Source organism: Symsagittifera roscoffensis, chromosome 4 (assembly GCF_963678635.1).
Source record: "Symsagittifera roscoffensis chromosome 4, txSymRosc1.1, whole genome shotgun sequence".
In the NCBI taxonomy this organism is placed as follows: domain Eukaryota; kingdom Metazoa; phylum Xenacoelomorpha; order Acoela; family Convolutidae; genus Symsagittifera; species Symsagittifera roscoffensis.
The window spans coordinates 77,709,217-77,726,640 of NC_087065.1; the positions used below are offsets into that span (position 1 = coordinate 77,709,217).

The 17,424-nt window shown below is 36.3% G+C and overlaps 2 protein-coding genes across 2 annotated transcripts in view; one reads left to right on the forward strand and one right to left on the reverse strand.

Annotated features, from left to right (window-relative positions):
• LOC134843697 (uncharacterized) overlaps positions 1-17,424 on the forward strand; it is a 340,267-nt gene that overhangs the window by 174,173 nt on the left and 148,670 nt on the right. The gene's annotated exons all lie outside the window — the stretch shown is intronic.
• The window catches only part of LOC134845033 (sphingomyelin phosphodiesterase-like), a 34,522-nt gene continuing 21,759 nt past the window's right edge, over positions 4,662-17,424 (reverse strand). Inside the window, exons 11-15 of the mRNA XM_063861862.1 lie at positions 16,959-17,148; positions 8,520-8,610; positions 6,389-6,654; positions 5,212-5,350; positions 4,662-4,798 (exon numbers count right to left, since the gene is read on the reverse strand). Coding sequence (XP_063717932.1) covers positions 4,690-4,798; positions 5,212-5,350; positions 6,389-6,654; positions 8,520-8,610; positions 16,959-17,148 — 795 coding nt within the window. The 3' untranslated portion in view covers positions 4,662-4,689. The remainder of the gene's footprint in view (positions 4,799-5,211; positions 5,351-6,388; positions 6,655-8,519; positions 8,611-16,958; positions 17,149-17,424) is intronic.

Consider the following 17,424-nt stretch of genomic DNA (forward strand, 5'->3'; position numbering starts at 1 on the left):
CTCTACCGAAGTGTTTCTAATATTATTCTTCTCATCGGCAAGTTTCTTTCTATACTGGTCTCTGTTTTTTCGTCTATTGCTTGCTCTGGCTTCGATTTCGAACTGCCATTATAGGCTCTTGTTTTATCTTTAATGGGATTACGCAAAGTAGCTTGTAGAGCGAGTGCTTGCTTTTGACATTTGAAACGCTTGAGTTGGCTGTTTGTTCTGTTTATGACTTTCAGAGCTCTTTTCACTACTTCGTCCTGTGACAGTGTCTCGAATGTCAGTGTATCTTGTTTTAAGATATTCCCTATCTTCGAAATCAATAGATCTCGGAGAATTTCATTTTCAAGCATACCCAGTTTTGAGCAGTTAGTCCTGCATGAAATGATTTAAGCGTTTCTACCAATTCTTGCCATTTATTGAAAAAGTTATATCGTTCGTACGAAACACTTTTTCGAACCAATTTGTTTCAATTTTACGATTTCATTTAAATCTATTCTCAAATTTCCACATGCAGATTTTTTTGAACAAACCATTTCTTTCCTTCTGTTCCTAGTGCTAGGAATATTTCGGAAACTAGTCCTTTCTGAACGGCGTTGTAATTTATGTTATGGCCCATTTTTAGCACTCTTTCTCTTCTTTCTTTGTTCTCGAGCAGGACAGTGTCCTCCGTCAATCTATCTTTTGCGCCTCGAGGTGCGGCACCAACCGCATCTCTGCATGTTCTGGGTTTTTCTGTTCTCGGTAATGGTTCGTTCCTCTAGACTTTTTTGGATCCTCCAGCAGTATTTCTGGGTTCACGCTTCTCTTAGATTCGCTGCTAGAAGAAATTGGTCAAAACATATCTTAAAGTTCTGTGATTGATCAGAATTAGCCGTAGTTTAAAAAAAGAAAGTTTTCATATCGGTTTGATTGTCTTGAGACAAGAATTCGGCTGATTGTGCCAAATGATAACCTCAGGAACTTCTAATAACTACTTTATGTAAGACTAAGAGTACCAGGAAAATAATTTAGAATATCGTTCTATTTTTTTCTAAAGCTCAGATCTTCTGGCTTGATTTTTTTTTCTGCGTGCAGTCCTTTTCTTTTACATCGGCACATATGGCCTTGACAGTAATAAAGAAAATATAATAATATAGATAACATCAAAGTTACTGCAACTGCACTACCACAATTCCAATAGAAATCACCGTCAATGTTTTTTGACTGTATGAATTTCATGTCGATTGCCCCAAACACAAGTATAATCATATCGATCTAATCAATCAAAATGCTGAAAACTTCCAATTAAGCACAATTTAAAATTTCACAGCTAAAAGAAACTTAAGAAATTACACCAAAATGGATCAACTCTATAGTTTTTAGAATTAGTTTCCATTCAAATAAACTAAAATCTAGCAAATCAACGTGCCTCAGAGTTGTACGGCTTCATTCATGCCACTTCATTCTTTTCTTAATCCTAATATTTTGCGCTTAGAACAACTTTTTCTGACACATAAAACTTCTTGTTTCATGGGTCTGTTAATCCTCAGTAAATAAATTTATAGCAGATATCAAATTAGGTTTTTTAAATCCAAAGCAAGCTAAATTTTTGACGTGTTTTTGACATATTGCGGTTAAATTATTTCGTTTTTACATTGAGTTAACACAAATTGTTTTTGAAACTAATCCACATTTTAATTTTGACAACTACTTGAGAAACTTTAATTGTTGTTCCGACTTTCGATACGAAAGTAACGGAATATTTGTGCTCGGGTGGGTTTTTTTTTTCTTCAGACAAATTTCGACTTTTTAACTAGCCATTTTTGGCGGAATCTTTTTATATCATTCGAAAGGTTTTGTTTTCCTGAGCTAAAATGATACGAGCAGTCTTGTTATATTTAACTTTTTAAATGTTATTAGTGCTCCATAGACCTTAAAAGGCAGTCTGAACATTCAAGGCTTCGCCCTGATACGAGCAGTCTTGTTACATTTAACTTTTTAAATGTTATTACTGCTCCATAGACCTTAAAAGGCAGTCTGAACATTCAAGGCTTCGCCTTGATACGAGCAGTCCTGTTATATTTAATTTTTTAATGTTATTACTGCTCCATAGACCTTAAAAGGCAGTCTGAACATTCAAGGCTTCGCCCTGATACGAGCAGTCTTGTTATATTTAACTTTTTAAATGTTTTTACTGCTCCAAAGACCTTAAAAGGCAGACTGAACATTCAAAGCTTTGCCCTGATACGAGCAGTTTTGTTATATTTAATTTTTTAAATGTTATTACTGCTCCATAGACCTTACAAGGCAGTCTGAACATTCAAGGCTTCGCCCTGATACGAGCAATCTTGTTATATTTAACTTTTTAAATGTTATTACTGCTCCATAGACCTTAAAAGGCAGTCTGAACATTCAAGGCTTCGCCCTGATACGAGCAGTCTTGTTATATTTAACTTTTTAAATGTTATTACTGCTCCATATACCTTAAAAGGCAGTCTGAACATTCAAGGCTTCGCCCTGATACAAGCAGTCTTGTTATATTTAATTTTTTAAATGTTATTACTGCTCCATAGACCTTAAAAGGCAGTCTGAAAATTCAAGGCTTCGCCCTGATACGAGCAGTCTTGTTATATTTAACTTTTTAAATGTTATTACTGCTCCATAGACCTTAAAAGGCAGTCTGAACATTCAAGGCTTCGCCCTGATACGAGCAGTCTTGTTATATTTAACTTTTAAAATGTTATTACTGCTCCATAGACCTTAAAAGGCAGTCTGAACATTCAAGGTTTCGCCCTGATACGAGCAGTCTTGTTATATTTAACTTTTTAAATAATATTACTGCTCCATAGACCTTAAAAGGCAGTCTGAACATTCAAGGCTTTGCCCTGATACGAGCAGTCTTGTTATATTTAACTTTTTAAATGTTATTACTGCTCCATAGACCTTAAAAGGCAGTCTGAACATTCAAGGCTTCGCCCTGATACGAGCAGTCTTGTTATATTTAACTTTTAAAATGTTATTACTGCTCCATAGACCTTAAAAGGCAGTCTGAACATTCAAGGCTTCGCCCTGATACGAGCAGTCTTGTTATATTTAACTTTTTAAATGTTTTTACTGCTCCATAGACCTTAAAAGGCAGTCTGAACATTCAAGGCTTCGCCCTGATACGAGCAGTCTTGTTATATTTAACTTTTTAAATGTTATTACTGCTCCATAGACCTTAAAAGGCTGTCTGAACATTCAAGGCTTCGCCCTGATACGAGCAGTCTTGTTATATTTAACTTTTTAAATGTTATTACTGCTCCATAGACCTTAAAAGGCAGTCTGAACATTCAGGGCTTTGCCCTGATACGAGCAGTCTTGTTTGACATTAGAAACTTGTTGTTTCTTGTGTCTCATAAGTTATGTTTCATTCAATTCTGTTTCAAACATGTTTTACGGAGGTGACTCCTATGATCTTAATGCGGGCTCTTCTGAGTATGTTGCTACGCATTCAAAAATTGAATTTAGTTTGTTTTAAGAGGCGCAGGTGGGATCTTTATACGACTTTTTTGTCATTCAATGGCTTAATCGTTGGCTGACCTAAACATTTATAGTGCCAAAAGTTGAACACTTAAGCTAGCATTTTGGTGTTCTAAGCCTTAAACGCTCAAAATGATGCATTTGTACGTATATATACTGCATTTGTTAGCTTCGCTTGTTCAAACAATATTTTTTTCCGACTTTAGCTCGGGATGGTTTTTCTTATTCAGGCCAATTTTTTAAGCAACGTCCTTCCAGCTGTCTAAAACTGACTATAGCATTCCAGCATATTTTATTTCCAGTGTTTTGAATATTGAAGTATCATTTGCTGAAACTATCAACGTGCATTCAATGAGTCTTTTATGAAATATTTCCACTTTTTCCCTTTTTCAGGCTGACAAGTTTTTTCTCAAAGGTAATGTTTTGTTACTATTTTATATTGTGACAAATTTTGGTAGTCGTTATTTTAAAGAAGCCGAAAATGATATCTCTCAAAACTCTAAGTAGAACTTAAGAAAAAACATTGACTGTCCTCAAACATTTTTCAGCAGTCAAGAAATGGAAATTTGAGTTCTGCCTCACAAAGTACCTGCACACCCCAGTGTTCAAAATAAAATAATTTGATGCATTTTGATTTGCTTCAAACTTCTGTAGTTATTGCAAAGTTCTAATCATCATGTTAACAGTTAGATTACAACGACCGGTTGCCTCGCAATTTATTATAATTCTAGCCGGATGTTCAATTTCTTCATATCAAAACTGATGAGTTGGTTCTGGTGGAAACTTCGCACAATTATGTTTACTCAAATCACACAGAAATCACTAAATAAATAAAGTTATCTAACCAAATATAACTGATATGGAACTGAAAACATGATTTTGTTTTGGGTGGTGCTCTTAACTTCAAAATGTCGCACCTGCCTGGTTAATTTTCTATAAGTTTTGAACAAACTGAATTCTGTTAACAATATAATTTCCCCACATTCTCCTTTTGAAACTTAGCTAATTTTTTTCTTTCTCTCTAAGGACTAGTTTAGCGTCTAAACATAAATGAAGTTAGTGCCCTAAACGAATTCCTTCGCATTTGCAATAATGGGGGATAGTTAACAAAATTCAAAAAATAGATTGAATTCGAGTCTGTTGTTTTATCGTTCTCGTCTCCCTCGGCTTCGTTTTCTTTTCTTTTCTTTTCTTTTCTTTTCAGTGTGTGGGTGGATCCGGCAGGTAAGTGTGCTTTAGACTGCTAGCTTGATCCTGGGCACATGCTAGGTCGCACGTCACATTGTGGGCCTTCTTGTGCCCAAAGTACCTAGTGCATTAAAATAGAAAACTAGTTTAATAACTATGCCGAAACTTGACATGGCAGTGCGTTTTTCCTGAATTGGTTTTTATTGAAATTGAAGCAATTTTTGCTCGACAAAAAATGACGGAATAATGTTTTTGTGAAAATTTATGAATTAAATTTTTGAGAAAACTCACGAAGAATATGATTGTGTTAATTCGAAAGCGTTTGCGTCAAGAAGAAAAAGTTAGGCAAATTGAACTTAATGAGCCCTTAAAGAAAAAATTTCTCTCATTACAATAGAAAGTGACATGCTAAATAATGGATGCTATCACATAATTACAAAACAGTTCATCAGAGAAGATAAAGTTCAAGCTGTAGTTCTTTTTGGGTAGATTTCCCAGAGACTCCCAAAGTTCCTTTGAGTTAATTTTACTCACAGGTAGTTCTGGGCCAGAAGAGGCGTCGTTGTCATTCGGGTCAGGAGGTCATCGAAGTCGGAGGGCAGTGCCCCTGTCATGTTGTATGCCTCCTTCAGATTGTACTCCTCCTCCCACACCACTTGTCCTGTCAACTTGGCTGCAAGCAACAGTTACATTCAAATATGTGAGCGACACTAAGTTTTCAAGGCTTTAAAATAGCCTTCATAAACTATTGTAAGCATATACCGTCAGTCACACCATATTAGTTTGAAATTAGACCAAAAATCATAAATTTCAAACCGGTTTTTCTCGACACTAAGAAAAAATTGTAAATTTTTTAATGTCGTTCAAATCACCAAGGGCTTTAATCTGATATATCACTCGACCCATTCCGATAATTAATTGTGGCACGTGATTTTGCGTGGAGAACAAAAAAAGCCTGCTCGCTTGTTTTATTCGCTCGAAATAAGACTAAAAAAATCAAAAATTTCTAACAGATTTTTCTCGACACTGGGAAAATTTTTCGGAAATTTTCAATGTGGTTCGAATCACGACACAACCCAGTCCGATCATTATTTGTGGCACCTGGTTTGGCGTGGAAAGAAAATTAAAACACATCCGAATACAAAGTTCCTCCCCATTTTCAATGGTCGGAAAAAAGATTTGATTTTTTTCTAACTTTTCTGTTGCTGTCAACAAAAACACATTAAAAGGACTTCATTGCGTGGCTTGAACAACAAAAATGGCCGGTTTTTTACAAGATTTTTTTTAAAACTAGTTTTACAATTCCCGGCGTTTCTGTTCTGAAACTGAGTAGGCATGGAAAAAATAGAAATTAGGAATTTTTCATTTAAGTTTTACTTCAAGCTCTCATTCACTGCAAAATCTACCCTTTTGCTACCTTAAAAATGGCGAATCAGCGTTGGGGTGAAATTAATTAATTTCTTCCGGACATTCAGTGTTCGGGTTGGCCCATGTGAAAACAATCTCCCCCCCCCCCTTAAAATCAAATAACAAATTCAAGCAGTAAGGCCTGCATGTACTTTGCTCAAATCCGACTGGCTGAAAAATATTACTTTTAAGCAAGTGAACGTTTTCCTCCCTAATTTGATTTAGGGGGGAGATTGTTCACTTGGTGCTTCGGGGTTAGTTAAACTGATGGTTAAGTTCCAATACGGAGGTCAGTGTCGTCTACCTTTGGTGACATTGAGATAGTAAGTGGTGTGATCTGCGACGAAGAAGGTGGCGTTTTCTCTCTTCGAGTCCACATAGTACACTCTGTAGCCCATGTTAGAGTTGGAGTAAGTGGTCACACTGGGGGCGGTGAAGGCCGTCAGAACAGGGGTGGGGGCTGCTTCTGTGCTGCTGTTGTCGTAGTACACTGTCAGGTCATCTGTGTGAGTGTGTCCATTAAACCAGCCCCTGATTGTGTTCACGTATCGCTGCATAATCTTGTCGACCCTGAAAATCAAATTAGTGACTACTTTTAACCGTATATATTAATTTCAATCTTAGCGATAATTTTTAACCTTCGTGAAAACTGATAAACGTTGTAGAAAAAATCTAATCTTAGTAATAGTTTTGCACCTTTGCAACTCAGTTGTAAGCACAATCAAAATGTATAACTTTTAAAGTCATGCTATCGGCTCCAGTTAATTGGGGTCGAGGTTTGCGGTTTTTTTCGACCGAATCGGCGAACGATTGGTTTGTTTTGAACGTCTCGACCCAAGCTTGCTATGCTTCAACCGTCTCGACCCGGACCAGTGTTTGATATATTTCGACAAAGTTTGACCAAGAAATGCAAAACATTTTAATTGAGTTCGACCGAAAAAAAAAACATTTCGAGAGCAGTGTTTGACCATGGAGTTTTTTCGAATGAAAAAGTTTTCAACCGAGATCAAAAAGTTTGACTGTGTTTGACCGAGGTATAACAATTCGACTGAGTTCGACTGCTGGAGACATTTTCCGATAAAAAAGAGTTGACGAACAAATATATTTAATCGGGATCACAGGTTTTTCAAAGGAATTATTCTTTGATTGGTTTCTAGAGTTCAAATTTTTTAGAGACGGTTTTGTTTTGTCCTTTAAAAATTTATTTACATTTTACTTTGAAACCAGGTGCAGGCCTTCTCGTGAGGATCCTGTAAGAGACAAGCAATAAGGCTGGTCTGATTAACTGCAAAATAAAAGATGTAAAATAGCTAATTTTGCTTCTTGCATTTTTGTATTTGGATATTTTAGCTTTGATCTATGTTTTTTTTCTACATTCTTTGGTCATCGACCATTGGAAAGGAACAATGTATTCGGGTGTGTCAAGGTTTTTTTGTTTTTTTTTGTTACTTTCCACGCAATATTCAAACCTTTTCAATCATGCTTCGCACGACACTAAAAAATCTGAAAAAAAATGAAATTCATGTTTAAAAAAAGTAAGTTATTTTTCACCGAAAACAATTCGCAAAACAATCAAAGTATAGGGTGAATTGATTTATCAAAATAAAGCCTTTTCAGGTTTGATTCGAACTACATTAACAAATGTTCAAACGTTTGTCCCAAATTTGAGAAAAAACTGTTTGAAAGTTTTCAGTTTTGAGTCTAATTTCGAGAGAATAAAGCGAGCGAGCAGGCTTATTATAGAAGGATAAACCATGAAAACTTAATTTTTTTTCTAATAAAAGTTTCTTTTATTTTTCGCACCATTTTTGGAAAAAAAACTACAAAATTCATAACAATTTTTGCAAAAAAAAATGAAAAAACAAGAAAAATTATTGTGCTTCTTGTAACTGTTTTACAGTTTTACAAGCTAAAATCCGACAAAAAAATCTAAGTTCCCGTAATTTTTTGGGTTCAATTTTGCCTTGAACGCGCGACTTTATGAGTTTGATTTTGATTTTGACAAAGCTGCAAATATGTGTTCGGCTGTAAGTTTCAATACTGAGTTCGACTGTTATGTTCCGACTTCGTGTTCGACTTTGTGCTTCGCGCGGACTCCATTTTATGTTTCGACTTTTGTTCGACTCCTATGTGCCGACCTTATGTGTTGACTTTGAGCTTCACTTTACGGCCTCCTCGGCTATGGTTTTTCGGTTGAATTCTTGCATGTGTTCGATCCGCCCCGTTGAAACATGAATCGCACGACACGCGAATACTTAGTGTACATTTTAGAAAATATCTCAAGATCAATAACTTTCTGTTTTTCCTTTCTGTTTTCCTTTGTGGTCACACATTTTTTCTTTACAAAAGCGTTCCACAGAAGAATGGATGCAAATAGTTATGTGAGCAAGTTTGATGCTTTTCAATGTTCCAGAAGAGAGATGAAAGGTGATTACTGGTTTGTGTAGTAGGGCAGACTGAACTCTCTGTGGTGACTGATCAGCCATGCCTTGATGCCCCTGTCCTCACAGTCCTGCAGCTCATCGACTGAAGAAGAAGAGCGAAACTGTTATCACAAACTAAGTATATACGAGATTCATAATGAATTGTCACTCAACAATTGTGTCTACTTTTTTGTAGGTCGATCAATTTCACTTTCCGAGCTCTCCGAAAATACTAAAAGGACCCTATTTTATCAAAGCAAATTTTTTAACAAACAGGCCAAAAAATTGCGTTTTTCGGCGTGCGCTTCACCCTCAAAATTAGTTTTATTGGCGCCGAAGAAACATTTTCAGGTTGGTCAGCAAAAAATTGATGTCGTAGTTATACCAATGGGGGGACCTTTTGAGAAAATTTGGCAAACAGAATTGAGAGGGAGGGGGCGGTTTCTCCCCGCCAGCCCCCTCGGCACGCTACTGCCTGGCATATAGCTTCCGTCTTAACTGTTATAGTCAAAACAAAGACTATTGTGCTATTTGGGTCCTGTATCCTTTGGCTGCTCCTGAACTCATTCACATACGTATGTATATTGAATTGCGTACTGCCAGGGAAATATGGAACATCAATGAGCTTTAAAATTTGATTTCTTTGAAAGCCTATTCTTAATTCTTCCGACTTTCGAAGAAAACGGAATATTTATGCTCAGTGTGGTTTTTTTTGTTCAGTCAATTTTCACCGATCGAAGTAATTATTTTCAACAAAAGTTTTTTAAGCCCCATTGAAGATATCGACTTCCTGAGTTCAAATGTAGAAATATATTTCACCTCGGATTATTTTTTTGTAATGTTTTGGGGGTTTGAAATTTGCCAAATTTTTCATGTTCTGGACTAAATTATGCGCGCTTTAAAGAGTTTATTAATAATGCTGAGAGCGTATAACGCGAATTATTGATGAGTGGTGAATTATCCAGAACAACAATTCCAAACTGAATTGAGGCTAGCTGCTAATTGGTCGAATTAAATTCGAACGAATCAAAATTTAACGCTTAGATATTGTCCAAAATGTATAGGTTTTCAATATTTTTTTCCACAAAAAACTATTCGTTATTGATATGCTAACTATTGATATGCACGCTGTCTTGTTGTGTTTAGGTGTGCGCGTGTCGTGAATATATTTTCTGTTCATTGCATATCATCAATTAATGTAAATCGACTTTTTGTTTGAAAGTTTCACTGATATGGAAAAACTATTTTCAACAAAGAAAATAAATTATTATTTTTCGAAAAAAAGTTATTCAAATTCTTTGATGACAATATAAATTTTTATACTTTTGCGTTTTCTTTTAAAAACGACAAAAAATACTTGTGCTTAATAAAATGTTTCTTTGTTACGGATAATTCTACTTAGTTACAAATAAGATATGTTTAAAAAGTGAATTAATCTCTAAATTAAAACATTAAAAAGTGAGCGATCATTCTCTCCGTCGGAGAGAATAAAGATAACAAGGTCAAATCTAAATTAACCAGTTAAAATACTTTAAGACTAATTAAATGAAATAAGACGAATGGTATGATTCGCAACATTCCCCTTAGTGGGAAAAAAAATTAAAGTACTAAGCGCCATAATACGTAACATGTTATCCAACCCTTTTTCTCCCTCTCGAGAAGTCCAACAAGGGTTGAAAATTAAATACTGCACGATATAACAAATGAAAATTTAGTGCTCCGAAGGAATGACTGAATTAGAACTAATTCCGGCGGATTATAATCCATGGTTACAAAATAAGTAAACTCTAACTGCGCTGAAACGAAACACTAGTAAGACTATCAATGTCTAAATGCGAGTTTTCAAGTTTTTGATTTAGTTTAATTGTCTCCTTCCATGAATTTTTCTAGCTCGGCGTTAAAAATTTCGCTGTCTAAGTCTATGTAGTTGTCGAACTATTCACCGCATCTCTCAGGGACTCGTCAGTGGAGGCAATGGAGATTTGATCAGAAGATGGGGAGCACGCTGGGCCCGGTGCACGGTCCTCCGTTTGAATGTCGCAAATGTGTGCCTGGTTATCCGAGGGATTCTCTCTGATGGTTTGTGTGAAGGAGCCCGAACTGTAGCCCTCATCAAGAGATATTGGATTATTTGCGGAGCCTGGTTGGTTTTCGATCTCGTCTATAATATCTATGTAAAATCGTTTACCATAGAATTGTGGGGGTCCAATATTTCGACTCGAACGTCTTAATTTAAAATCATTACCGGTGATAGTGTTTTCCTTTAGATGCCTTTCCTCAGTAATCGTAATTTCGTCAGAGGAGTCTTCTATCTCATAGACTGGAAATTCGACCGGATTTTCTCCCTCCGGTTCTTTTGTTGAATCCAACGGAGTTTTCGGGCCCTCCGTTGTCGTAGCAGTATAAAGTTCGCCAGGTGGGTGTGAGGTAGTTTGAGGTGCTGGTTTTATACTAATTGGGCATTCCGCTGTATCCGTAGATTGAAGTTGTTCGTCTAAAATCTCAGATTTTATATTAGTTTGATATGTTTGAGGATCTAATGATGGGGTAGGTTCATCGTTAAAAATGTGGTTATCCAAAATGAAGCGTTTTCTTATCATTTCTCTGCATGGAAAACCTCCCGCAATCCATTCCAAATCACTAATATCGGACGTATCTGACGGAATGAACATGGATTCATCACCTGCTAAATATCCTGTGTTCGAAGTCGAGGCTTTATTTCGGTTTAGTTTCGATTTGTTGAGTTTGGTAGGTTGTTTTATTCCTCTAGATCTGGTGGTGACCGGGGTGAGAGACTCTGTATGCCGTCCTGTCTTAGGACCTGGTTTTCGCGTCTGTTGTGGCTTCGATTTGTTGGTCTTTCTTGGACCTACTTGTAAATCAATGTTAGAAAAGGAGGCAAAAAAGATATTTCCTTTGAATGAACGGATTGTAGAAGATTTAGACTTTGGGATGGCGATGTCCAATTTTCTAATGATTTTTCCGTCGGATAGTTCAACCGTGGATTTTGTTGAGTTTATTATTTTCTGACCCAGTTGTTTATAGAAGGGATTTCCGTTTATACTTCCATTGGTTTTTCGTAGTAAATTAACTTTAAACGGGCTGTTTAGGGACACTCGGGAAGATGAAGGTTTTGGAGTTGTAAGATGGTCCGAATCGTAGCCTTTCTCCAATGAAGACTGGTTCTTTTTCGGTACAAGAGAGTCTTTGTATCCGTCCTCTATCCGATCGTCAGCGTTCCAGTCAAGGGCCCTTTCTCTGCTTAAGATCGATTTCCCTTTGTCTAAAAATCCACCGGATAATTTACTAGATGCCAATTGCTTCCAGATCGTGTTCGGTTTTCTATTAAAGTATATTTCGAACGGTGAACATTTTATTTTCGATTGAAAGGAAGATCGTAAATTCCAAATGATTTTCGAGATGGCAGTTTGTAATGTAGGTTTTTGTTGTTCTAAAGACATTGCTAATAATTTGATTTTTACAGTATGAACAAGTTTTTATACAAGACCAGTAGAACGATGGTCCCCAACTGTACAAAATATTAATTTGATATTAAAAGAATTACAAAATAATTTAAAATCCTGACTAGTAAAACAGGATGCGTGGTCAACACGAATAGAGTTAGGAATCCCACGGAGATAAAAATAATCTTGAAGGAATTCGATTGCCGTGTTTGATGACGTTGAAGATGTAATTTTAGCTGATGGAAATTTTGAAAAACGATCTATACATAATAAGATGTATTTATTGTTTCCCCAGATGTTATCTAATGGGCCGGCAAAATCAAGGTTTAATTCCTCATTAGGTTCAAAAAAAGGGTGAAGTTCGCTAATTTGTGTGGTAGGTATGATGCTTTTTATTTTCTTACCATTTTGGGTGCATTGTGTGCAGTTAACCCCGTGGAAGTAAATTTGTCGGTTTATATGAGGCCACCAAATATATTGTGCCAGGTATTTCATACCGAATTGGCCAGGGTGAGATTTGTGTAAGGTTTTTAAAACGGCGTTTCGAAGTGTAAAAGGAATAACTAATTTTCCATCCATATATAAAAGTCCGTCGGATTCATGAAGGTCTTTCGAAAATTGGTGAAAGTAACGGGAATTTGCGTTGATGTTTTTTAATTTTTTCTGTAAAGCCTTCCACAACTGGGTTTAGCATCTCATCATCTTCCGTTAGTAATGCGACCAACTTTGCATTGAATAATGTATTTAAATCCAAAGGTCTTTCAGTTAATTTGAGATTTTCGCGAAATTTAGTTACTAACTTTTTGTGCTCTGAGGAAATTTGGAAATCGATTGAGACCTGTATCCCGGAAGTGAAAGGATTTACTACAATTTAGTTATTTGACATATTTACACTATTTATAAGTTTAAGATCCGAAGGATTACTAATTAAGCTACTATTAAGAATTAAAAAATGAATAAAGGCTGAATTTGATAGAAAGATTTTAGTGAAGTCTGTGCTTGAGAAATCCGAGGGAATACATTTAGAGTTACAAAATTCTGTTCTGTAGTGTTTTTGATTGCAGATTGAAAAGGAAGAACTGACGAAATTCAACGCTGTAATTATTACGTGGTTTCGTAATTTTGTGTAATGGGAATTTTCCGATTATGAACTAATTGAATTACGTAATGAATTTTCGTTATCCAAAGGATTGAGTGCGTTATATATTTTTTTGGTAGTTGCAACTACGAATTCTTCGTCGTAATGTGATGGGGGAATTGCTTTACCCGAAGGAGTTCTTGAAATTAAGTCGGTAAAACCCATATCTTTTCCCGCTAAATGCTTTATAGTAAAATTAAATGGTAAGAGGCGATCTACCCATCTTGTCAATCGGCTATGATACGTTTTGTTTCCGTGATTAGGTGACAAAGCGGAAAGGAGAGCTTTGTGATCGGTAATGATTTCGAATTCAGAGCTGTAGAGATAGTTTTTTTGTAATGTTCCACCGCCCATACAACTCCTAATAGCTCTAATTCGTTTGTTGAATATTTGGATTCATGAAGATTTAAAAATCTTGAAGCGAATGACACTGTTTTCCAAACGTTCTCATGGAGTTATTCAAGGGATGCACCTAACCCGATATTTTAAAGCCGAGCCATTCGATTTCTTTTTGGAAAAATTTGCATTTCGACCATTTAACTGCGAAATTGTAACTATCTAGCTTTGATAAAATTTTATAGACAATTTTCTTGTGGTCATTAAAACTTCCTTTGGAAGCGACTAATATGTCGTCAAGGTAACAATTTGTAAAAGGAATATTTCCCAGAGTTGAGTCCATGACTCTTTAAAACTCGTTTGGCATATCGCCGAGTCCGTAAAAACCGGTTAAAAACTGATAAGTGCCTGTTATATCTCCGCCAACTAGGCTAAAATTGCATTGGCTGCTAGTAAAATTGTCTAGCGAAAGTTGACTATATGCATTCTTTAGGTCTAGATTGGTGAACCATACTTCTCCGGCGGAATTGTTTGAAATTTGAGCCGCTACATTATCCACTAATTCGTGTATATTGGGTATCTGGTATTTGTTCTTGTAAATTTGTTTGTTGATAAATTTTGAATCTAGGGCTAGCTTTATCGATTTGTCTTTTTTACAAGTGATAACTATCGGACTAATAAATCTGTCCTCATCGCCGTTTTCTAATTTTTTGATATGTCCTTCGGATTTGAGTCTGTACAATTCTGATTTCACTGAATCCAGTAAGTGTAAAGGGACCCTCCTGCCTTTTAGTTGAATTGGCTTTAGTGGTTCGTGAAAGTGGGTTATTTTTGTTTGATTTTTTATTTTTCCAATCCGAAGGAATAAGTGTTTGAAAGTTTTGGAAATCATGTCTTTTCATTATCTATGTCTAGTGAGGTAACTGAATTGATAGACTTACAAGTTCTCTTGTTGGTGAGTGTTGTGTATTGTTTTTGTGAAACTTCGATTCCGACTTTTGGTAAATTGTCGTTTCCCAAGATGTTTCTTTCGTGACCTTGTGTTAGGAAGAAGTGGCATTCCTTGTGCGACCATTCATTTGAGAAATTTGGGACAATTACCTTTCCAGTGTTATTTATTGCATTGTTCGTAAATCCGCAATAAAGTTCTTTAGTCGCTTTATCCACTGGATATATTTTCACATAAGGGTCTCGTAACTTCAACTCGTGTAACACATTCTGTTTAAGGAAGCTTAGAGGGCTAGTTGAATCCACCTGTATATTGAAAATTACTTGGTTTTCATTTCCTAGGCCAATATTTAATAGTTTCTTCAATTCTTTTCCTTGATCGTCGTAGATAGTTGTTACGTTTAATACAGAGTAATCATCGTTATCGCTCTGTCCGGACTCCGACCATGCGTTTATTACTCCACAGCATTCTCTATTAGCGCGGTCGATATTTACATCCGGTTGTTCCGAAGGATAATTACAATCTGTATTATTTACAATTTGACTATCCACAATATTTACAATTTTACGGCGTGATTTACAGAGTCTACTAAAATGTCCTCGATATTTACAAGTCGTACAAGTCGTATCTTTAGCGGGGCAAACCGCCAGGTGTCCTTTGGTAAAATTTCCGCCGCATTTCATACATGTGTTAGTTCTTTTGATGTTTAGGGTGGGTTCTCTTTTTACATTAAAATGATTAAAAGATTTGTTGGAAGAGTATCCGTTGGATTTAAAAGTACTAGTCATTTTGATGTGGTTTGTTATTCGTTTTTCGTCAATCAGGGCTACATTTAAGGTTTTTAGTGGAGGTAAGGTTTCCGTGAGAAGTTTCCGTTGGATGTCCGAGTTCTTCATGTTATTGATAAAAATATCTCGAATCCACTCATCTTCTCCTGTGGGAATGTCACAAGTTTTTGCCATTTCTGCAAGTGCCCCCAGAATTGTTTTAATGATTCTCTGTCCCTCTGTTTTCTGTTTAATAGCTTGTGTCTTTCGAAGGTTATGTTTGTCTTTCTCACAAAAGCTATGGACAAATTTTCCCAAAATTCTTTGAAAGAATTTTGCAGAACTTTAACTCTCGTGAACTTTTGGCCGAATATTTTCTTTCCTTCGTTTCCGAGGGCTAGATAAAGTATGAATCTGAGTTTTTTGTCCGCCTCTTCAAGTCTCATGCCGTTGAATTTCTTAGTTTCTGACTTTATTGAGGCCATTTCTTCGTCATCGAACCTCTTTTGTTCTCGATTATTCCTCTCAATGCGAGATGTTTTTTGAGCGTCGGATTTGTTTTCGGCGGATTTTCCAATGTTGGGGGAAGAGGGTGATATCGTTCCGATGGATTCAAGAGATTTTCGATATCAATATTCTCCTTTGCGATTATTGCTAGTTGGAATAAATCGCTCCACTCTTCCCAAGGAATTGGTGGGTCCACTGTGTGGTTTTGCCAAAATGAAGGTATACCTCTCAAGTTTGATTCGTTTCTGTTTGACTGCGCCATGACAAAATGTTTCTTTGTTACGGATATTTCTGCTTAGTTAAAAATAAGATATGTTTAAAAAGTGAATTAATCTCTAAATTAAAACATTGAAAAGTGAGCGATCTTTCTCTCCGTCGGAGAGAATGAAGATAACAAGGAAAAATCTGAAGTAACCAGTTAAAATACTTTAAGACTAATTAAATGAACTAAGACGACTGGTATGATTCGCAACAGATATGGAAAAACTATTTTTAACAAAGAAAATAAATTATTATTTTTCGAAAAACAGTTATTCAAATTCTTTGATGACAATATAATTTTTTATAGTTATGATTTTTCTTTGAAAAACGACAAAAAATACTTGTGCTCTAGTTGTTTTTTTTCCCAGATAATTTATCAATTTTTAACTAGCCAATTTTGTCTGGATTGGGGACAAAAATTCTTTCATTTGGAAACTACTTATGCCTTGAGAATGAGCACAAAAAGTAGTAAATTTAGTGATGCGATAATTTAAAACAGGAGACAATTCGCAACAAGCGACAATTCGTAACAGTAGTTTATGCGGGGAACACTGATTCGCGCGTAGTATTCCTCTCATGCCGGGTGTAAGCGCAGCGGTGAGAAGCGGAGCAAGCGTATTTTACTTGCCAATGCCTTGTTACCAATTGACATTTGTTACGAATGGTCGCCTGCCACGAATTTTTTACTGCTACGATTGTCGCCCTGCCAAAACTTGCTATTTACGCTCATTTGTAATAAATTTATGGGGTTCGAAAATTGCCAATTTGACCAATTTGGAATAAGTAATGCGCGATGTAGTTCATCCTGTCGAAAGGTAACAAGCAGAATAAATCATTCCAGACTGAATTGAGGCAAACAATTTGCTCTTAATATTGCTTTACCAGACTCAAACAATGACACTTTGTGGTTAAAACGAACATTATTAAAAAAATGCAGTTGTTGGGGTTTGGATATATACTTGAAAACTAGGACACAATTAAATTATTCTCGATGTTTGTTGTCGGCTGGACAAAATAACTTGGACTAACTGGTCCATTGTAGCATGCCGCTGAAATCGGAGTTGTTCACGATGGAGTACCAGTCACCAGTCTGTCCATACGCTCCATTCAGGGACACCACCTTCAGTCCAGGCATGAACTCCCACGCCCAGTAGCCCCCCTTTCTGATGGAGTCGAAAGTGGAGTTGGGAAGCCACCAGGACCACTCATCCACCAACGTCTACAAAACAAGACTAACAGTGCAGTGAGATAGTGAACTGGCCAAAGTCTCTGCCTCAGTCCACATGTCAATGGTTCGATTCTCCCCCTGATCCCTACTCGTTGCTTACAAGAAAAGCAACTGCATCACTTTTTCGTGAAAGGCTTGAATAGCTTGCATTTTTGTCCCTACCTTTGTATATAAGTAGTCATAACAAACGTACAAGCTATTCAATTATTTAGAAAGCATGAAAAACCGCTAACTATTTGAGCCTCATGCAGAAAAAATTGTGTTACA